Below are 24,241 nucleotides of genomic sequence, written 5' to 3' on the forward strand. Positions count from 1 at the left end.
CTTTTCTATTATTTCTCTTAATGTGCCCATTGATTTATAATTTTTCTTAAAGGGGTAAATTATTAAACCACTATTACATTTCTCCTTATAATCTATTGTCGTAGAAATTACGTAGTATACTACATATTAGAATAATATAGCAATGATTTACACAAAAGTTTAGAGCACAAACTATTATCGTTATCTAATTATCTATCAATGATGCATATTCGCAGTTAGACAAAACATCTTTTTTTGTTTTACTTTAGATCTGATTTTTAAGTTGTATAAAGCAATGTGAGCTGCAAATTTGATGTCAGATCTCTTTTATTGCAAAATTGTAATTGACTGTTTCAATAACAGAGAAAAGGAACAATTATAGTTTTCTTTTTCTTTTTTCGTACCCTATTATTGAAGTAAAATTACATTATTGCCATCGTGTACAAATTGATTTCTTAAAAAAATACTATGTATTTGATTGTACAGAAGTCAACTTCTGAAACAATATAATAATTTTTTTAGTCTAATTGCACATAAAGGTTTAAATTACATACAAATCTATTATTATAAAACATTTTAATGGCAAAATAAAATTCTCAAAAGTAAAGCTCATATTGCTTTAAATTTAATGTTTATTTCTTACCTTTTGTAATTTTGTAAACAGGAAACACGTGGAGATAACGAATAGTATTCCAGATTAAAGTCCATAAAACTATACAAAAATAGGAGCAGAGCAAACACGGACCTCAAAGTGCCATGTAGAAGTGAGCATCCCTTGCCCCCCGGTCACATATCCGCCTTGTGCTCCTTGTCATAATCGGGAAATAACGGAAAAATCCGTCGTCAATTCAGTGTATAAATAGTGCACTAACAATTAGTATGAAAAACGTCAGTCAGCATTCGACTCAATGATGAATTGTATTTGCTGACAAGGGCATTGTATCGACCATAGAACTTACGAAATGACTTTAAACGAGACTGCTGAAATTCTTGTTTCATCAACTTGTTTGTTAATAATTTACTTCTTTGTAGAAATGGTTAGTATGTAGAGCATGTTCTTGCGTATCTAATAAACTGAGAGATGTTAACTCCGTATGCAGGTGATGACGGTATATTGCTGCATAAGTAAGGGAAGTTTACAATAGAAAAGTTTAAGTCATTACGTTTATCATAGACCTTGGTTGTTAGTTTACCAGTAAAATCTTTTTCAATTAAAATATCTAAATATAAAACAGATGTGTCAAACTCTGTGGTATCTTTTATTTCAAGCTCACCAGGGTAATTCTGAATATGAACACGGTAATTGTAAAAACAAGAGTATAATTTATTGAAATTCCATTTATTAACTATGGAACCTTGAGGTACAGTGTATGTGTCGTATCTAAAACTTTCTTGAACATATTCTGGTATCAAACTTAAAGATACATATATATTTATATTTTAATTTCGCAAAACCAATATAATGAATGCCGGCCGACGTCAAACAAATACTAGATAACAATCCACATTGTATATATAAGTTTAAAAGTAAAATCTTAACGAAATAGTACTCTTCTGGGAACAAGAAAATATCTTTTTTTACTTAAATATCTTTCTTTTACTTCACCTGTTAACGTACTTGTATTATTGAATGAATTTTGAGTTTGATCCAGTGATATGCCATAATCACGAATAAATACATGTATACTTGATAAGTAAATGTCCACATCAGGTGATATCAATGGCCTGACAACAACAGGCGATAGAGGTTAATTTTCCCCCAGATAAAATGAGGCATTGTGTACACGTGAATTGTAGATGTACATGTAATTTTCAAATGACTGTCATTCTCCAGAGATGCCAAGGAGATCTAAAAGAATGAAAAATTGCAAAGTATATGAATGTCATTCGAATTCGGGAGAGATCAACAAATTCGACAGGTGGGAAATACTAGTAATAAATTCGCTAACATTATGATCTTTCTTTAATTCCGAATGCATGGAAATCCATTCCAAAAGAGATGAGGACTGAATTAAAAGTTGAATAAAGTTTTAACGGAGAAAGGAAAAAAATCCAACATAAAAGCACAACAGAATAATTTTTTTTTTGCACAACCACTTTATTTGTGATGGAGCTAACTTCATGTACACATTACATCAAACAGGGAACAACCATTACTTCTTCCAATGATATTAGTGATGAGTGGTCCATGGAATTTATCGCACTTATAGGGCTACTTGTTTTCTTAATGGGGACTTGTTGTTTACTTTGTCTCGTTCTTTCTCGTTGTTATACGTCAAGAAGGAACCGGAAGTTAAGATCTACAAATCCTTATAAAAAGCTTAGTGACCTAGAATATATGGAAGGCGGATATTGCAATTTAAAAGGTAAGATATAATTCATATTTTAAATTATGAATAATTGAATAAATAAAAACGTGTACATACGAATATGCCTATTGGTTTACCTATTATATGAATATCAGACAAACAAAAACCAGAAAGAAATCTAGAACAGTAGAATAGAATTTGGTTATTACAAATTTACATAGTAAAGTACATATAAGTAAATCATTTGAATAGATAGATATTTATGATTTGACGATTATTACACAGTCACTTTGAAATTGTTTTTAACAATTAAATTGTTGTATTGGTTAAAAAGCAGTTGTGCTATTTTCAATAATAATAATTATTTTTTTAAAATCTCATTTAAAATTATTAAAAGTTTGAACGTATATACGTGGCATTTAAAAAATGCAATATCTCTTCGTATCCTGTCGAGTATGAAAGGCAGTAAATTTAATGACGTCTGACTCTGCGAATAATTTTTTTTTTATATTGGCGTATTTGATTTCACTTGACTTCGGTTTCAAAATACATGTATAAAATTTTAGACTCTTGTTTAACAAAAATTCAGTGGACAATCATATTTAATTGTATATTCATTAAGTTTCTCATTAAAATCTTTCTTTTTTTTCTAGATGTATCAACTAAGAAGAAATTGAGACCTGTGAATGAGAAATGTACATTAATAGATGTTTGATTTAATTAATTTGTTTTAATCAATTTATAATTTTCATCAATTTCATTTTATATTTATGCAACCTTTTACACCGTTTATAATAATTATTTATAATTATATTATTTGTTTATGTGTTTTTCTGGGATTTTTCGTTTCTGAAAACATATTATATCGGTAAAGTATTGTAATCATATCTTTGTCGGATTCGTTTCAACTAATTCTATTTGTTGTAACAAATTTTTGAATTCGTTATAACGAATTTAATTCATTATAACAATTTTAGAACTCGATATAATGAATTAAATTAGGTTTAACACATTTTTGAATTCGCTTGAACGAATTTAATGATTTTGTAATAACCAATTTAATTCATTTTAACGAATTCAAAGAAACTGTTATAATAACTAATTAAATTTGTCATATTAACAAATTTGATAATTCGTTTTATCAAATTCAAAAATATTTTTTGACAGGTCCTGCATGGGTTTCCATAGAAATCAATTGTAAAAAAAAAAAAAATATTGAAGTTTATTCCTGGCAATTTATTAGACTACGATAAATATGCAATTTCATTATTTATATGTATTTTCGATGTAAGTAATTCATGATCAACTTTTAAAACTTTTTTTCTGAATAAGATACATATGGACAATAATATGCACACTTTTATTCAAAAACAAATTCCAGAGCCCCAAAATAAAATCCAGTGCTAAGAGCATCATTAAGTTAATGTCTCATTCCCGAAAACAAAGTTACAGAAAAAAAAACTGAGACAGACAAATATATTTAATAAGTATTTACATAAATAATACTTAGGAACATTTCTTATATATGCATTTAAACGAGAATTGTCCACTGAGTTTTCGGACTATGACTTTTTCCCTCAAAACGAATGGCTATAGATAAATTTATCATGTTTATTGTATTACCAAAAACATTCTATAGCTAAACAGAAAAGTTTAATTTTGATTTTTTTTTCAAACTTCCATAGTTTGGTTCAAATTGCGATTTTAAATTGCAAAGATGGTGTTCAAAGTCTAGGGTTAAAATGATATAAACTTTTAGATAAAGTGGTATGAATTAAAATAATCAAGACGAAGTTAAAAAATTACGTGCGTTATTAATGTGAATATAAGCAATGAATCATTATTTTGGAAAGATATAGTCTCATTATTGCAAAGGTGTATGCAAATAAATTTTCATAACGCGCGTTATTTAATTTGTTTTCACACACCGTTGCAGTTATAAGACTACGTCTTAAAAAAATAATAATTCATTGCTTAATTATTATTCTACACGTATAGCAGTAAGGTCATTGTTAAGAAACATAAAGCATTTGTCTACAAACTTTATGGGCAACCATGCATGGTATATATCATTATATTTCCAATAATCAAATATAAATTTATTTGAATTCGATATTCTTTTCAAAAGTAAAAGTAACATAAGTTTATAACAAACACATCCTGAGCTTCCATACATGTACATCTTTAATTTTAACAAATAATAGTCATATTCACCGACAACAAAAAACAAACATTGATTTTATAGCATAAAAGTTGTATAAGGACAAGACAGTTCGGGGAATGTAACGTATATTTACATAATTTTGCTAGGTATGCATGACTGATGAAGAATGAGTGAACTTTGGCAAGAATAGCAGCACCAGTACAATCGGATACATATTCGAATGAAAATGCTTGGGTTATTGTTTTTTTCATTTTAATACGTGCCTGGAACACTGGCACTTTATTTGAAGAAAAGGGCACCCACTACTTAAATTAACCACAAGGTACCATTTATTCCTCTAAAATAACCCTACGGCATTTTAAAACTTTAGACAGGACCAACTTCCAGTTTGAGTCAGCCACACTTCAGAATGAAGAACACGAAAGTCTCTAATTTTATCTAATATCGTAACCCTAACCGTAAGTTTCTGTATCCCGTGTAGAGTCTTAAAATATGTCAAGACAACGTTCGAGGAATTAAATTAAGTGGTTTACAATGATGAAGCGTGACCAAGGAAGTCTGCAACGATTTATGGGGAAAAAATTAAATATCTCAAAGTGATATTTGTCTTTTCAAAGTGGGATTATGATTGATATATTAATAAAATACGAGTTTAAGGTAAGTGTAGCTGAAATTGAGTTAGATACATGTACCTTGTAACGAAAAAAAAATGGGCGCCCTTCATAAGAAACATCTGTCTGTAGCCGGACCCCTTTTATAAATAAAGTTTTGGGTTTCTGGAGAACTCTTAGATTTTTTAATCCCCAGCAAAGGAATTGGCGGGAGTTAGAAATGCGCTTGTGTGTATGAATATCTTAGTGCATGATCTTGAATGCGAAAGTGAAGAGGTATTATTGAGTGAGTGTAAAAAAAAAAGAAGAAGATATGCATATGATACTTTTAATCGGGATCGACGTTGCTCATTCACGATTTTTCAAAGATGCTGCGCTTAATAGTTTTAAAATTCAATAAACGATGCATTCACAGATAATGAAATCCTATTATGTTGCAATTTAAGGTCAAATGAGAAATCGACATTAAGGTTCTCCGATCCTAATGTTCTGAAAATTGGACATTGACTAATGGAAAGTGTTCACAAAAATTGTCTCTGAATTCTCTAAGTAACGTGTTTTTACCCACGAGAATACTTCAGACTTCGTTTTGAAAGTTAATTATATTATATAGAGAAAATTAGTAAATCTCAAATAAATTTTTAGGAAATGCGAACAAAAAAGCCTACTATGCATTTTCCAATTTAAATATGATCAATAAACTAATGCTTTAAATTAATGAGTGTAGGGCAAATCACGCCTTTTCTTCTCCGAAAGAAACCTTTAAGGTTTTTTTTCTAGTTCTTTCACTTGTAAAAATGTGTGCATATAATTTTTGTTTTTCTTCAATTTTTCCTTCTGTCGAATTTTTTAAGAAGCACAGCAAACGTGTGCTTTTTGAAAATTGTCTACCCTTAAAAAAGACAATAGTCCTTAAAAGAAAACAATGCATTTCCTTTATCAATAGTGCAAGTAATTGCAAGTTTGATTCAATTTACCCAGTTGTTTTGGCAAAAGTTCAAGGAACAATCAACACAAAGACAGACAGACCAATGGCCGACGAACACTCATTGCTTAGGAAAACACACTTGAGTTTTTTGACAAGGTCATCTTCAAGTTATGCATAAATTAAAGATAATTAATAAAATTATCAAGAAAATATGATGAGCTATGTAATAATGATATTAAAAAGTAAATTGAAGCCTAAATATTCAATCCTCAAATATCTACTTCCATGGGAGGATTTAATTGTCCGTTCGATTCATCGTCACCTGTTGCATCATCACAGGAGAAGTCATCGAGGTCCTCGCTGAATACGTCATTGATTGTCGTGTGCGTTGTTTGCGTAGTCTGATTAGGATGAGTATAAACTCCGCCATTTTGGAATGGAAAGGGTCCGAGAGAGTCCGTTCGCTCGGAGATGATGCGTGCTAATGTCGGATGATTGCTTTTCAAAGAAGTTGTCGCTCCTTGCCTAACGTTCTTATGTGGCTGCAATAAAACTATGTATATCTTCGGAGCAAATATACACACTAGTGCAACTGTTGCACTGATGCTTACACACATACAGAGAGATGTTACTTCAATCTGAAAATAAAACATGTTTTTAAGTATACATGTACCAACATTTATAATTTACGCAAAAAACCTTTAGTAGACCTCTTTTTCCTACAATTATTCCTGTTCTGAATTATCCACTTAAGTTTAAGGAAAATTATTCCAATCCCATTTTATATATTTATTACAAAGCAAAACGAAAGTTTCATCTTTTACAAAACACATTTTCCCTAAAAGTGTTATTTAGGGGTCTCTCTGGTTCTAAAGTTAACAGCTTACGTATTCACATTTTAACACTTATTCGTTTCCATTAGAGAATGTACAAATTTTTCAAATCCTTTGATTCGGTATAATATGCAGTGAAACGCTATTTAGAAAACAAGAACCATTTAATCTTTTTAAATCAAGGATGGTTAGAGAGGGAAAAATAATCATATGTGTATCGCTTGTGTAGTGCTGTAATCAACTGTGATCCATGACAATAAATTGTGCACCAAGCATCCAGATAAGAGTATTAAGCTGCGACCATATAACGCACCAAGCATTTTAGATGGGTTAACAAGGCACTTTTTGTGTAGAGTGCTATAGAAGCTGAGTTTCTTTGCTTGGCTTTCTAGTGGTGCCTTCAAATGAAAGATTACTTACTGTGCTTCCTCTAAATTCACACTGGTACTAATTTTATTTTGTAAGTAGATATATTGTGCAAAAACGTGCTCTTGAGTGTTTTAACAATCATTAATTCGTTAGTAATCAGTCTTTCTATTTTCGGGTAAATAAAGAATGACCGAAATGCATCTTACTTTATGGCCAGGCTTCCTCGCATTTCGCAATTAAGGAATAATTATTTAAACTTGATCCATTTTTATTACTTCTGTTACTCAGAATCAATCATGAACTTACAGCACTATCATTTCGCTGGGGACTGGCTATTTGGACATTGATCATGTTTTGATATATACGAAATATAAAAAAGCTTATCCGTTTAATGATTAAATATATGGAGTTGTTATACCCTTATAAATATCCTTCTATATATTTATTACTAATAAAAAGTCCAACAAAAGAAATGTTTATTACGTCGGTCTAACAATTTCACTATTGACCGGTCTTACATAAGAATTGTTAGACCGCAACGTCACTTGTCTGTTAATCACAATTAATAATCATGAATATTACAGCACGAAGTTATTTTAAAAGAGTTGTTTAACAGCAAGGTAAGGTAGAAGGGAAGAGTATGTTTTGTGATATATAATTTTTGTGATATAATAGGTTTATAATTGATTTTGTTCTTTCTCAGCTTGATGTTTTATATTTACTGAAGAAGCCATAATTTTCCATATAAAATAATTGATAGTAAAGCGTGTATTGATAAAATTGATCAATCTTAAGTGAGCAGTGAAGGGTATAACAAAACAGTTATAGTTTAATGATTAAATATATGGAGTATAATAACGACCAGTATTTAAGCTCAAAAGTCTATCTAAAAATACATATCAGGAGCAGAGCAAGCAAGGACATCTAAAACCTTAAAATATTAGAGGAAGGACTTGGTGCCATTGGGAAGTGAACATCTCCTGCCGAGCAGTCACACTCGCCGCCGTGCGTCATAAGTGGCAAATAACGGAAAACTCGTCGACAATTCAGTGTATTCTATAATGGTATACCAATTGATTTGGCATTAAATTAACCCATGAGTTATGTTTCAACGTTCTAATATTCCCCATGAGTTATCTCTGCCAATCAGACAACTGAAAGTTCACTGAAGAGTGATCGCAGAAATCTGTAATTCAGTAAAATTTCTAGACCGTTTGTCGATCATCCTATTAAGTGAATGGTAGGGATTCATCCTGTGTTTCAGTCTTAAGTATCTCGTGATTTATTCAAATTATTTTTTCTCAAATTTTCCTAAAGAACAACTGCTTATCAATTTTACTGCAACATATATAAAAGAATACTAAAGAAAAATAACTTACCTTAAAATCTCCACCACTTGCTGTAAAGTATATTGGAATAAAGGCTAGCCATACAATGCATGTACTGTACATAGTGAATGCTATGCACTTCGCTTCGTTAAAATTTTGGGGTATCTTTCTGGTTTTCACACCATACACAGTACATATTATAATCAAAACTATATTGTAAGTCAAAGAAACTATGATTGCAGTTTTACTAGCTTTACATTTTAGCACCAAATAATCCTGATCTTGTAAAACAAATACCGTGTCTGGTTTTTCAAAACCTAACCATGTTATACCTCCAACTATTTGTACAGAAACAATACCGAAACAGATCACAAGCTGCGATCTTGGACTCGTGTAACTTGGACGTTTGACCATGGCTTTGATACCATTATTGAATATTCGGTAGATTCGGTTAGTTTTCGTCAACATAGCAGCATATATCAAACACAGAGACACACCTAGACCTAACCTTCTCAACGTACAAAGAATAAATGTCGGTCGAACTAACATTATTAAAGATGTTCCATAAGACATAAGAATTCCAACGAGAAGAACGTAACACAATTCTCTTCCAGATGCCATTATTATAGGAGTCTCATTGTAACGTATGAACACTGCAATCACTAATACTGTCAATACCGCGCCAATACTCGTGAAAGCTATAGGAAGTAGCATCCAAAATGTCCCCCATTCTAGCGAGAGGACCGGAAGTGGCGTGCATGCTGATTGGTTTTGGGAGGGTTTTGATCCCTCTGGACAGTCTTTGCATGTATACTCGTCCGCTAAATACTGATTAAATGCACACTGAAAACAACCCCAGCAGCACTTTAATCCTTTCTCAAGACGCGCAAACCCTGGTGAACATGGTTCACTGCATACAGAATATGGAACATTCTTCTTTTTCCATTTCAACATTGATTCGTTGAGACGAAGGCTAAAATACAGAATAAATGAGTTTATGAAATATTGAAATACTAGAATTTGAAGTAAATATACTAAATAACAAATAGTTTTTCTGAGCCCCATAGCTAATAGAAGCTACATCACACAGAATAATTTGTGATTTTCCTTCTACCTTTTGTATAATAAAAAATTATAAAATGATTTAATACACATATGTATGTTAAAAATATATGAATTTACTAGCAGATGACAGCAGATACTTAATGAAGTATGGACCTCTTAATTACTGTTGGGATCAGGTGCCATAGAGAAGTGAGCATCCCCTGCCGAGCTGTCACATCCACTGTGTGTGACTTGTCATGATTGGCGAAAACGGAAGAATCCGTAGACAGAGTCATTACAATGGCCTTAGAGTTACAATGCAAAAACAATTACAATTACGGTTACAAATTATGTAATCAAACTGCATTTGTTCCTTCATTGCAAAATGAGAATAAACCTATCTTTTTTTCAATTAAAAAAAATGAAAGATTCAATAGGTACAAATGCTTGTAAAAAATAAAAACAAAAGATACTTGTAACCATGCATTTGCTCTGTATTTTCTACGAATTGAAATATGCCTAAAATTGCATGATACAGAATTGACAAAAATATAGAAAATGTGAAAGTTGACACACTTAGTGACGTTCTTGTAACTTTTTTTATTCCTTTCGATACAATGAACTTGTCAGCATTTACAATCTATCATTAGACCAATTGCTGACTGACGCGGCGGATGTAACCCAGGATGCTCACTCCTCCATGGCACCTGATCCCACTTCTGATGTTTATGAGTGCTTGTTTGCTATGTTTCTTTTTTTGTATTATTTGAAAGACTTTTTGAGCTTGAATACTGTTCGTTACCTAGACACCTAATCCACTTCTGGAATTTCTAGTGTTCATTAGAATTCGCGATATTTGCCGAAATGATTTGTGTTGTGTTAAGGGTTTGTTTGCATATTGATCGTAGTTCGTTTTCTAACCTATTTTATTGCGTACGGAACAAAATTTTGCTCCGAATCAAGCCGTTTTGGAGCTTCTTTTTCAATCATTTAACCATTTTCTTGACCAGGACCTTTTTATTCTACAGAGTATGCTATACGATGGTTGTTTAGGAGTCTTCCATCATGTGAATCTTCTTTTTTTTTCAAAACATTTTAAAATAAACACATCATCAAATGTAAGAATAAGAAAGATTTTATTTTTCCCTCAATGTTATTTGATTAAAAGAAATTCTTTCTATGTGATTTGATAAAAATCATGATACTTCAAACGCTTTTCCCGGAACGGAGTACACTTTTAAACATTGTAAGGTTAAAAAGCAAAGCGTTAAGAGTTTCTTAAAACTACACTCCCCATATATTTTTCTCGCATAGTTTTGCTCAATACCCACTCATCTATTTTGGCTGACTGGTTTCATATTATAAATGTTATGCATTTGTCTTATTCCATCTCGCAGATTTGTACAGTGTCCGTGTCAACATTGTTCAAACATTTGCAATGTTTGAATTTTAATAAGATTGATATCGATCTGTACGTATACACTTTGATATCTTCTCATCTTTTCGTCGTAATATGTCAGTATTTTACATATGAGTGCATCTTTCATTTAAACAAAACAAATCTCATATAAAGCACATAGGATGATACTGGTATTCTATTGGCATTTACTTTGTATGTTTTTAATAACGTGTGTACTACTGCATTATTTCATACAAACCTGTCTATCCAATCTCCGACTTGAACATAGCTATAAAGACCTTTGGAGGCTTGCTGATATTGAAAAATATCATATTTTCCAAGTCCATCACCTTCTTTATTAAACTCTACCCAATCTCCCCCTACTCCTGTAAAGAATGAAGTGTCAAAAGGATATATACAGCAATTACAATGATAGAAAAATCATATGTAAGTACATTATTCTTTACATTGTTTATCACAAGCAAAAAGAATATAATGGTTAATATTCATATGCCTTTGAAACGTTTATATAATAGACACAAATGTGCACACATCTAAATTTAATAGAATTATGGAATATTCTACATTACATTTATGGGATTCCATACCTGTGAAGGAAACATTTCGAATGTACTTTAAGACTTCTTCACCAGATGTAACTGCAGTTGTTGTGCAGTTTTGAAATGGAACACTACATTGATCTGATAACAAATTGTGTAGCGCATGCGCTAACGCATAAACGGAATCAATAACAAATTGGACTAAGCCCTCTTGGTTATATGGAGCCCCCTTCATTCCAATGTATTCCTCTCCTGAAATGATATCATTTGCATGATTTTTGTACAGCTATTTATCGCCTCATATACTAAAACAATTCAATTTCCATTGTGTAAGCAACTACTAGACTTAAAAATCCAAGGGAAAAAAGTTGATCTCGAAGGAGAAAATAAATTCATTTTTCATTAACCTGAACATGTGATTAAGTTTGGGTCAAGTACAAAATAAGACGAAAATAGTCCCATCCACATACTCTGCAGTAAGTCGGTTTTGTTATTATAATATTTTTGTAAGATCATAAATATTCATGTATAATTATATCAATTATATTCTAATATAAATATATGAACAAAACATAAAATGCAAATTACTTTTTAATGAATATTAAACAAATGAAATTGTTTTATACAATAATTTGAAAGGAAAACGAATTCTAGGTTATATATGAACAAAAAAAATCGACAGGTCAACAGTTTAAATAGATTTTGACAGCAATATTTAAAAATAAACAGGTAGACAGGTTATATCATAAGATTTATATTGAATGCCTGAAATTAAATTTTATTCTCATTATATATGCGCAATGTCTGATAACAGTTGATATATATACATCATTCTCCATTTGACACAGAAACCAAAACCTTAACAATGTGTATTTCTTCATTTTGTATAAATTGTAATATATAAATTGTAAAGTATGTCAATTAAAAATACATTGAAAAAAATGAAGAAAATTGAACAATTGTCACTTTAAATTACATTTAGGAATAACTTCGCTCGAATCAGTGATTCTACGACTAGAAGTAGTAAAAGCAACCTGTCAACCTGCAAACCTGAAACATGTTAAACAGACATAAAAGGATTTTTTTTGAACAAATGATATTTTATGACTTTGAAATATATCTTTACACTAATGTCAACCTTAGTAGCATTTATGATAATTTTTTTCACTCATGCTTATGAACAAATGTTCATTTATGACTACTAAGCGCACATTAAAATTTATTGATACTTAAATAAAATCATATGTAAGATACATATCTTGTTTCGTACTTTATGAACCATTTTATATAATAATTGGTTGACAATATAGAATGCAATTGGTTTATATAACTAATTTACCAATAATGGCCCCAAATATTCATTAATATTCAAATTTGATTCATATGCAAAATATGGTAATTTATTTTATTTTATACATTTATGAATATTGATGAATATGCAAAAAAAAATATTCTTACGAGAAAAAAAAATTGGAACTATTTTCGTCTTATATTGAACTTGAGCCACTTAAGTTTGAATCAAACAAATAAGGTAAAAGACTGGAGGAAAAAAATTTAACTGGACAGAGGTTACTCGTCCTTGAGCTCTGTCCAATATGTTAAATAATGAACAAATTGTGTTCTATACAAAACTATGAAAAGAAATTCTATTTATATGTGCAATAAAGAAAAACAATAAATCGATTATTTGAAAAAAAAAATATCAAAAAAGTAACGATCATTTCAAAGATTTTCACCTGAACATTGTTTTATTCGGGTGTTAAAGTTATGTAAATTTACTTTGCCAGAATCCACAGTATTTCTTTTGTTGTTCTTTACTGTAAGGTTGATAAAGTATTCATCAAAATCTAAAAAAAAAAATGAGGAAGGAAATTGATTAGTTATATAAAGGTATATAAGTAACTTTGCTCAAATCGTTGATTCTTTGTCGAGAAGTAGTAAAAGCAATCAAAGCAAACCAGAGACATCGATGCAATATCCAGGTTGTTTTGATTAGTATTTGTTTAATGTCCCTCTTGAGTTTTTTTTTTTCACTCATATGAAAACGTCAGTAATTGCCGGTTAAGGGTTGCAAATTTATATCTATACTCGGCAATCATGCTAACACTTACTGCGACACGGATCCTCTATTTACATACGGTCTCATCCGAAGGAACAGGTTCTACATTCCGCATAGGTGTATGCATCAGTTTTTTATTCCACAAACTCTAGAGCAGACGCTCTAACCATTGTATAATATCACGCAGGCAATGCTTTGAAATAAATGCAAGAACCAGCACACTTGGAAATTTATTTTTAATTATTTAAAAACAGCCATAATTAATGAAATGTAATACGATATCACGACTTTCAAATCTACAAGACATTGCAAAATAGTTCATGGAAAATCCCTCAAGTTTGAAAGTCATTCCGACGACAGCAAGAATGAATTAAATGGATAAAAACTGCGAAAAGATGTATGTTTGACAGTTATTGTGAAATCAAATGCCAGCTTTTTCTTAGAAAGATGATTCACGTGCAGCAATAGAGATTTTACTTAAGTAAGCATACGTTTCCTTACTGCATGCCGAATCGTCACAGTTGTCGGTTAACATGCAGGTATAATTGCTTTAATTATCATTCCAAGTAAAATATATCCCATATATCAGTATATTAAAAAAGAGATTAATTTACTGAACACAGTGTTTCCCATTTTGAAATTTCGAAAGTGAGTATAGCTAAAGCTGAACACGATTCGTAAAAGGAATGTGTCCGCCATTTTTGTTCGGAGAATCGCTATACCTGCAGACCCCTATATAAAGGGCAGGACTTTGTCACTGTTCAGTATAATCAGTCGACGCCGGTGTAGACGGGCGTATGCTATACAGCACTCGGTAGCGACAATAATAACGTAATACTTCGTCTTCGTCTAATGCAGAAAAGTAAGATACCAAAGAAGCATACAGTTATCGCTGTACAGGTCAGTGCAGTATAGAAACAAACACAGATACACGTAACTGCAATAAAATGTAAACAAAGGTAATGCAAGATAACCAGCACGAACACGGTTCGCTATTCCACGCCGATACCCGTGACAATAACGCAGTCAGGTGTGACGAATCTGAAGAGTATACCCTAGCCTAGTGTTGATGTATCGTAGATAATGATATCAAAAATGGCGTATGCCTATTTACGAGTCGTGTTCAGCTTTAATAGACAGGTCAACAGTAGATAACAGCAAACTTAAGAATACCTCTGATCAATAATACTCCCTCGGGTATCTGGTTTAAATTAGCTGAAAACAAACTTTGACAATTGAGTATACCGTAATTTGTAAACAAATTACCCATTAACAAAAAAGTATTCATCATAGGATTCTTTACACAATGATAGAATTTGTTGAATTCGATCCTCTATTCTTACATAATTTATTGAAAAAAAATGTTAAAATCTTTTCTATGGTAAGTTTTATGATTCAAAGTTATTTTGCTACATAAATACACGAAAATATCATGTGGTAAAATGTTGATCTTTTTCAGTAATTCATTTTGTATTACAGGAAATTTATCATCAGCAGAAGCCTGCCTTTGTGACGTTCTTTGAAGGCTTTTCATCGGTTTTCATTTACAAGGTTGAATTAAAAACAGCCTCCTTTGTATCGCTTTCTGGTGGAGATTGCCAGTGACTCACCGTAATCTCTGATGGCAAGTAATGAAGTATTGAACTTCATCATAGATTCAATTACTACCTATCAGCTATAAATAGAGAAAATGTCGTCTTTATCCATGAGTCACTTTGTTTTTTTTACTTATCAAAGACAATTATAACTGTTATTGAACCTTTAGATTGTGTTTAATTCTTTTGAATCAAAGATCTGTGTATTTATATACCCTGAAGTGTATTTCTTGAAACGATAGTATATTATTCTAAATGCTCTCCTTTCATGCTCTGTGTGTAAAGAAAGATGAAAATTCGTTGCATTGATTTTATAACAAAATATTTCTATTTATTATTAAAGTTTTCACTCATAAATAACTAAAAATACTTTGATTTTTTACCGGACAAATCCATGATAATTATGAGAATACAAGATACTGTTATTAACCCCTGATTTTGGTTTGAGTAACAAGGAATATTTGGTCTTTCGTTATAAATTAGGTATCCAAGCCAACGGTTTCCGCAAAGCTAAAGAACAATATTTTGATAAACAGGTACATGTGAATTTTTTTTACTCCCAGGAATTATTAGTTTGACGATTAAGGAAAGTGTCAATGTAACTTTTTACTCAATGGTAAATTATATCTTACATTGATAAAATATACGTTTGTTTATATGTTTTTTATCGTCCCTCTCGAGAATTTTTCAGTCATATGGAGACGCCTCAACTTTCCGATGTAGAGCTGTAAATTTTGTTCTATACTCTGCACTTATGACCAATGAGAAGTGGGTGACCTTTTTCGTGCCAACACCTACTGTGATACGGGACCTCGGTTTATACGGTCTCATTCGAAGGACCGGTCTCCATGTCCAACAGTGGAATTCGAACCGCTGACGTAAATACACGTATAACATTCTAAAAACATATCTTGTGTCATCTTAGCACGAGGGCCAAATTATATGCTATTTAATATAACACTATGTTTGTTATTTGAATATTCCAGTTAAATTTTACTTCACATTTCAAATATAAATTATATAAAATGCATATTTTGAAAAGAAAAAAGCCCCGAAAAGTAAGTATATAACTATATTTTTGTTCCCAGAGTAATATACATATTTTGATTACTGGTTTGATACTTCATTTAGGTTTCTTCGAAACCAACCGCTACATGTTACGTACGTACCTTTGATCACATGCCTTTTTGGAAGCAATGTAACGGCGCCGTTTGCAGCCAGCTCGTGACCTTTGACAGGGTGGATTTTTGCTCCCCAACTATCGCTGGCAAGAAATGTTAATTCAGACGTTTTGTTTAATTTCATTAGCGCTTTAAGTACTCTTCTGGCGTTGTCTTCGTTGGCAAACATGACCACAACTTTAGCTCTCTCATTCTTTAACAGATCTAGTACTAGCTGCTCAATTCTGGAGTCTGTATCATCTCGAAGAATTGTTAGAGACTGAGCAACACATATTCCTGAAGAAAACAATCCAAAAATATTAATATCAAACAATTGCATTTTAATCGGACAATACACATACATATACTAAAGGATAATCAAAAATAATGTAGAAAAAAAATCATATGGTCAAAGCAACCTAGAACATTCAACAATTTTCAAATAAAAAAAGCAACTACTGATTAAAGTGGATACTTGAAATAAAACAATGAAAACAAATCTCAAAAAAGTACATTTAAAGTGCAGAAGAAGTATGAAAATGAACATTTAAAAGAAGGATATAGAGATAACGAACAGTATTCAACAATAAAGTCCATAAAACAATACAAAATAGGAGCAAAGCAAACACGGACCCAAGAAACATCAGAGGTGGGATCAGGTGCCATGGAGGAGTGAGCATCCCCTGCTGACCGGTCACAACCCCCTTGTGCTCCTTGTTATGATCGGCAAACAACGGAATCAGTCGTCAATTCAGCGTATAAACAATGGACTAACAATAAGTATGAAAAACGTCAGTCAGCATAGAACTTACGAAATGATGACTTTAAACGGGACTGCTGATATTCTTGTCTCATCAACTTATTTGTCAATGATTTACCTCGTTTTAGAAATTGTTCGTACGTGGAGCATGCTCTTGCTTATCGAATCAACTGAGATATAAATTCTCCTTATGCAGTTGATGAAGATATTTTACAGCATAAGTAGGGTAAGCGATATACATGTTCTAAGGTAACGTACAGTAATCAGGTTCACAATTCCATTGAATTAATACAAATTTGGAGCAATGCTACGAAGGAATAGGCATCACCTTTTGACCAGTCACGCCAACTGAGCGATTCTTGTCATAAACAAGTCCTAAGGCAATAATTCAGTGTGTAAATAATTACTTTACAGATGTATACATTTATATGATAAATTCAGTCGACATACACCCCATCAAAAGTTTGTATTTACTGAAACATATAGAGATAACGAACAGTATTTAAGAACAAAATCCATAAAACAATACCAAATAGGAGCAAAGCAAACGTCATTATACATGTAACAACCATCAGGTTTAACGAACTAATAAAATGATGAATGTAGCGAACAGTGAGCAATGTCAAAAAAGAGGTCCATGGGCCACAACGTTCAACTGAGTAACTTTGTCTCTGCTTTTATTTATCAGATGCTCCCTTTTGTTATATTTTTTTGGCCGCACCCCATTCCCCTAAGGTCATTATTTGAGAAAGATAGAATAAAAACTACATCGATCAGACTGCTTCCATATTACTTTCAGCTTTACAGACCCAGTGGTTCGAATGAAGAGGATTTTAAAATGACCCAACCTGCTTTTCGTCTTTACTTGGTTATGTCCCCTTGGTAGCAGGTTTGACTTTTCATCAATACAAGCTTGTAGAATAGGCCGTGTTTCCTGAGAAAAGTTGAAAATGTGAAAATACGCACGAACGGACGGACGACACACAACGAGTGATCAGAAAACTCAATTGATTTTTCCAGTAAATTTAAAAGAAAAATTAAAAATGACAAGAAATGCATATTCGTAAGCAAGACATTAGGTTCTTACCAACCCATTGTTACGACTATATGTACGAGGGGTGATCAAAAAGTTCGCAAACTAATTGAATAACTTCCATACAAGAAACAATATTTGGTTTTAATGTTGATTATATTTTAAATTAATCCTCCCCGATTTTAATGCACATCAACCACCGTTCTACTCATGCGCGAATCACGTGATATTGGCGGTCACGCGACCCCCTCCGTAGCGTTCTGTCACAAAAGTTAAAATATTTTTCCGAGTTTTATATTTCTTTCCATGTGAGTTAATTTTTATGACAAGAACAGTTAATTTGTCAGAAATGGTCATATCTCGGCAACAGAATGGGTGTATAATAACATCCTTTCCAAAAATAAGCATGGCGACCATTAAAACACAAATCTTCTGTCTCAGGAGAGACCTTTATTCAAGGTGGATAGAGAATGGGTGCATCCTTTTCATCATATCTAATATGTTTAAAATCTAAAGTAAACGATATCATAGGTATTTAATACTTATATCATTGTTCAAATATTCAACTATTTTTCAACGTGCTAATTGGAGGTCTTTGATATCAAATTGCTTAATCAAAAATACATATCTTTTCAAACTTGCTTTCACTGGGCAAGATAACAAGTATCATTTTTAACCATCAGCCTTCCTTCACTAAAACGATTAATCCAATCATTAATTGAATTTATAGGAACTCATTTATCTCAATAAACTGTGTACAAATTATTATATGATACTGTAGAGGGATTTCTAAGATATTACAATAAATTGTACAGTCGTTTGTTGAACGAGTTCAACTGAGACAACCATTTTTCGTCACAAGTGACCTAAATAGTGACGTCATTTTCACATTGTGACGTCACAAACAAGGAGAGAAACTTTATTCAGCATATGCTATTTATAGACTTTGTGTATGGCCATGTGTGTACCGAATTTCATTCTAATCTGAATTGTGGTTTTGTAGATATAGAGATAGTTTGCGAACTTTTTGATCACCCCTCGTATAGTTAAAGGAATTCCTTAAACGATGAATTTGACGAAAAGTGGCCAATTAAAAAAATACCATTAAGCTATACAAATAAGCAATTATAAGCAGGGTAGAAACCCCTTAGCCTAACATTTTACAGGTGGAATCAGGTCCAAAGGAGGAATAAACTTCCTCACTCGTCTACACATACCCGCCAAGAACCATATGTATTGTTCAAATAGACAGAATATTGATGATGAAAACATTGACCTAATCGTAGCAGGGGGTTTTTTCTGCTCAATAACACCTGATCCCACTTCAAGTGTTTTGAAAGTCCCCATTACCTCCTATTTTGTATGATTAAATGGACTTTTGAGCTTGAATACGGTTCGTTATCTCCATATATTTCTTATGAAAGCTTCGACTAGCGTCTTGAATTTTATTTTTTAAATACAATTTATTGACCCCAAAGGATACCCTTCACAAAAACGCGGTCTTGATTCCTTAAATAACATAGGATGGATTCTTTTTTTTTCTTCAATCTACAATTTATGAGAGATTCAAATTGACGGTTTTATTTCAGATACAGGGTCAAGGCATTATCAGATGCAGGGTCAAGGCATTATCCTTTTCGTTGGCATTAAAAAAATACTGTTGCTAATCATATGATTTCTATTTCTATTTCTAAAAATATTACTATAGAAGGGTCTATAAGACGATACCAGTTAACTGAAATAAATAATTAAGATAATCCGAATTTCCTGTATTTTACTCAATTTTTTTAGGATTTATTAATTATTTTGTTATGTTTTGATTTTTTTTTCACACAGGTAAAAGTAGGCATAAAAAGATACAAATTGTTACCGAAACAAAAAGTTAAAGATGGGCTTAAATGATCACATGGGATGTTCACTCAGGGGACAGTGTTGCAAACATTCTTCATATATTTATACTGCTTCTAGAGGATTTTTAGATCCATCATTGTTCGCTAACTTCACCTTATCATTTTAAGGATCTTTGAATTGATTCCACGTTTACGCACATCTTTAATTTCATTTATCATAGACACTTAAGGTATGGGAAAGAATGAAGCTTTTTTTTCATTATTTTTTGATCAATTTAATACTACAATAGAATTTATCTCTGAATGCAGCATCTCTTCTCCCCGAGAATTCAAGGTTAAACTTTTTATGTATTCTCACGAAGTGAACTTATATCAAAATCCCTGAATTCTTAACCATACATTTTTCTCTGGCGCTAATACACCAGTAATCGAATCAGAAAAGAGAAAGATTCATCCAGAAAGATGTGACATTTACAGCACAGCGAATTACATCGGCTAATGAATAATAAATAAGATTTGCTGGAATCTGGGAGACTCGTAAGAAGATTGTTAATAGAATTCAAACGTACAATTTACCGAAGTTAACAGCGTCGTAACGTTTTTTACCGACACAAAATGCGTTGTTTTTATCATCCATTTTGCAACTTGTGATGTAAGGTTTTTTAGAGTACTGAAGAACTTCATACTTGTTTTATGGATCAGAATTTTATTTTGAAACAATGTCAAAAGAGGAAATGTAAGATCAAAGAAAAAAAAGATAAACAAAAAGCAACAATAATAGATGTAATGTTATGGAATTTTTTTTTTATTAAAACCATTCTGGCTCTATATCTCTCCCCTTCTCTCTAATATTGAAATATATAAATTAATGTTAGTTAAACTTTATTGTTTTATTGATACCTTTTTCTGAGTTTTATTATGCAAGAGAATAAAAAATAGACATTGAATAATTATAATACATTACTTCTCTTAAATGTGCATGAATACAGATTTGAAGTTAATATTTTCTGTATAATATTACGACTTATATATTTTAATAGCATCTCACACACAAATATATTAAAAATCTTATTTCATGTAAAAATTATTAAAACTTCAAATTTTTAGACAGGTTTGATCGACATATCCTTGCACTTTCACAAATATTAATTCTATCCTTAATTCTTAGTAAAAGTGGCAATCTTGTTGTGAATAAATGAAAAATATTAAAACTATAATCCAGAAAATTCAGAGTAGAAATGTTCGAAAGCAAAACATTCACACAGTATATTGTCAGTCCGTATGCATGCAGTTGTAATGAGCAGACGTTAACAATTGAACGCTCCCGGTGAATCGTAAACATCAACCATAACAGAGCTCGTGGCCTGTTTACGAAAACTGTGTCCGTTTCATGGGTGTGATCAATTTGCTAAATTCTGTACACAACACTTAGTGCGGAATGACGATATTTGTGAAGGAGTTTTGCTTTCTAACATTTCTACTCTGATTATAATTATTTTTTCTGGATTAAAGCTTTTATATTTTTGATTAATACACAACAAGATTGCCACTTTTCCTAAGTATTAAAAATAAACGTAAAATTTGTGAAAGTGCAAGGATATGTCAATCAAACCCATCCAAAAATTTAGTTTCAATAACTTTAAGATGAAATAACATTTTTAATATATTTTTGTGTGAAATGCTATTAAAATATATAAGTCGTAATATTATACAGAAAATATTAACTTCAAATCTGTGTCCATGCACCTTTAAAGTATTCTTTGAAAATAATGTTTAATCATATGATGAATTTCCTATCATGATCGAACATGGAAATTAAATTTAAAAAGATAGGTGAATTTGAAAGTTCCTGCATGTAACTCACGAACTTAAAGAAACAAGATTCTTTTCACCGATACCTCAAGAATATGAAAGTTCATTGACATTTCTTGGTTTTTATGATCATAGTTTTCCTTTGCTTAAAATTTCATTGAGCACTTTAGATGTTTCCCAATACAAATGAAACTGACATTTTTTAGGCCTTAGGACACTTTTAATCCCATATAACAGGTATAATCATCACCAAAACAATACCTGGAAAAACCACACATGTCAAAAACACGATCGAGCAGTTTTCCACTTTCGTTATTGAATGAGAAACCATGTTAAACCCAAGTTCTGTAAAAGAGTCTACTTTATCTCTCCTTGAGCTGTCATTACATGTTTTAAAAGCATTTTTCTCCGAAGCATTGGTTAGTAATGGATCAAAATTTAGCCTCAAAATATGGTTACAATCTATGCATATTTCTGTCCATATGCAAAAGCTAGAAAAGCTTTTGGATTTAAAGAAGAAAGAGATTATCAAATAATAAAATAGACGTTATTTTTCTACACGAATTCTCTATTGACGAGGATACCCTGTAATAATTAAATCGTTACGCGAAGTAATAACTTAACACATTAATTAGCGATATGTATGATTATTTTTGTAAATATTGTAATGATTAGATAGTGAGTAATGACTAATACCGGCTTCTGTCGATCTTTCTTTAAAGGCCCCTATTCCCTTCACACCATAGTCTCCCTCATCAGCAAGTGTACTGACGTAATTCCAGCCGAAAGCCTTTGCTATATCCACCATTGCTTGGGCTTGAAAAGTATCAGGGGGCACAACTCGTGAAAAATACTCAAATCTGGATTTGTCGCTAAGATCAATACTTGTAGAGGCATAACTAATTTGGGGTATCTGAAAGAAAAAAAGATTATCAATAAACTGAATGTAATTGCATTAAAAAACTGCCTAATATTCACTTTATTGATCATGTGATGAACTGTTTAAATGGGTTCATTACCTATGCATAACTTTTACATTTGTAGATAGTTGTGGTCTCATAAATTAAAATAGGAAAATGAATAGATAGATAAATTGAATAACAATTACATGATGTAATACTGTGGAATCAGTAATTTTGGGAGGGGGGTTAATTTTCTTTATTTTCGCGGTATGGAGAGCCCCTCAAATTCATGACCACCACGAAATGTAAAATTTCATACGCATTACTACTCAACATTTCCCCAACAATGAAGTCAAATCGCCACAAACCAATATTTTTTCTCAATCCTAAAAATTATGACCCCACGAAAATGTGCGATTTAACAGTTTATATCTATTTACTACAAAGAGATATTTAGTAATTTATCTATGGATAGTATATATCTATTTACTACAGAGTTCCAATACCTTAGTGTCAATAAATAATTAAGAAATTAAAAATACCTGAAAATGTGAGGTCAATATTGTAATCCCTTTCTTTAAATCAATATATCCAATCCTTCAAGTATCAGCAAATGTATGATATTTTGTTTTACAATAAACCAATTTGATATTAGCCTTACTTAAATTTCAATTCGAAATCGAGCAACCTTTATTAATACGTGTGGCGATTCGGCTTCATTTTTGGAGAAGTGTTGAGTAGTTATGCGTATGAAATTTTACATTTCGTGGTAGTCATAAATTCGAATATATTCATACGTGTGGATAAATGATACGAAAAATTGCAGGGAAACAATCAAACTCATTGCATCCAATAAATGAAATAGTCCGAAAATAAAATCGGAATTAAAAGAAACTTAATTAAAATCAGCATGGGGTCATTGTTATGACTTACGATTAAATGAACTCTTCAAGCAATTTTGAACGAGAATAAATTTTATCAATATTATCTCTCTTTTTTAAAATCAAAATATAGCCTTTAATAGACTTAAATAATTTATTTAACGACATTATACGCAAGGAAATGAATGAAACATTCCCTTTTATTGATATCAAGCTATGAATGCAATAAATTATTGAGAAATTAAAATGTGAGGCCAGTAATGTAACCCTTTTCTTTAGATTAATTTCTTAACCAATCTTATAGGTATGAGCAAATGTGTAATATTTTGTTTCATAATTAACCCAAATGATGTTGCCCTTGCTAAAATTTTAATAAGAAATCGAACAATCCTCCATCGATACGTATTGATTAAATGATACGAGAAATTGCCAGGAAAAAATCAGTCATTACTTCCGATAAATCAAAAAGTCTGAAAATAGAATCAGAATTGAAAAAACATAAATATTACATAAGATTTATCGTGGTGTTATTGAAAACCCGGAGTGTATTACAAACGTTGAATAATTATTACAGATGAGAAAATCGTTAATACCATTGATTAACTCTTGCAAGCGAAAAGAACTTCGACAGAATGTGTTTTATGACACTGTTAACGAAAATGTAA

At 31.5% G+C, this 24,241-nt stretch overlaps 1 protein-coding gene across 1 annotated transcript in view; it reads right to left on the minus strand.

The window, feature by feature from the left end:
* Positions 1–3,461: 3,461 nt before the first annotated feature.
* The window catches only part of LOC134270888 (metabotropic glutamate receptor 4-like), a 47,768-nt gene continuing 26,988 nt past the window's right edge, over positions 3,462–24,241 (minus strand). The window contains exons 2-8 of the mRNA XM_062753136.1: positions 22,490–22,706; positions 16,348–16,635; positions 13,261–13,371; positions 11,573–11,776; positions 11,224–11,350; positions 8,573–9,494; positions 3,462–6,629 (exon numbers count right to left, since the gene is read on the minus strand). Of these exons, the coding sequence (XP_062609120.1) occupies positions 6,261–6,629; positions 8,573–9,494; positions 11,224–11,350; positions 11,573–11,776; positions 13,261–13,371; positions 16,348–16,635; positions 22,490–22,706 (2,238 nt within the window). The 3' untranslated portion in view covers positions 3,462–6,260. The remainder of the gene's footprint in view (positions 6,630–8,572; positions 9,495–11,223; positions 11,351–11,572; positions 11,777–13,260; positions 13,372–16,347; positions 16,636–22,489; positions 22,707–24,241) is intronic.

This window comes from Saccostrea cucullata, unplaced genomic scaffold (genome assembly GCF_032062105.1).
Source record: "Saccostrea cucullata isolate Sc308-1 unplaced genomic scaffold, CSIRO_AGI_Scuc_v1 ctg1003, whole genome shotgun sequence".
NCBI lineage: Eukaryota > Metazoa > Mollusca > Bivalvia > Ostreida > Ostreidae > Saccostrea > Saccostrea cuccullata.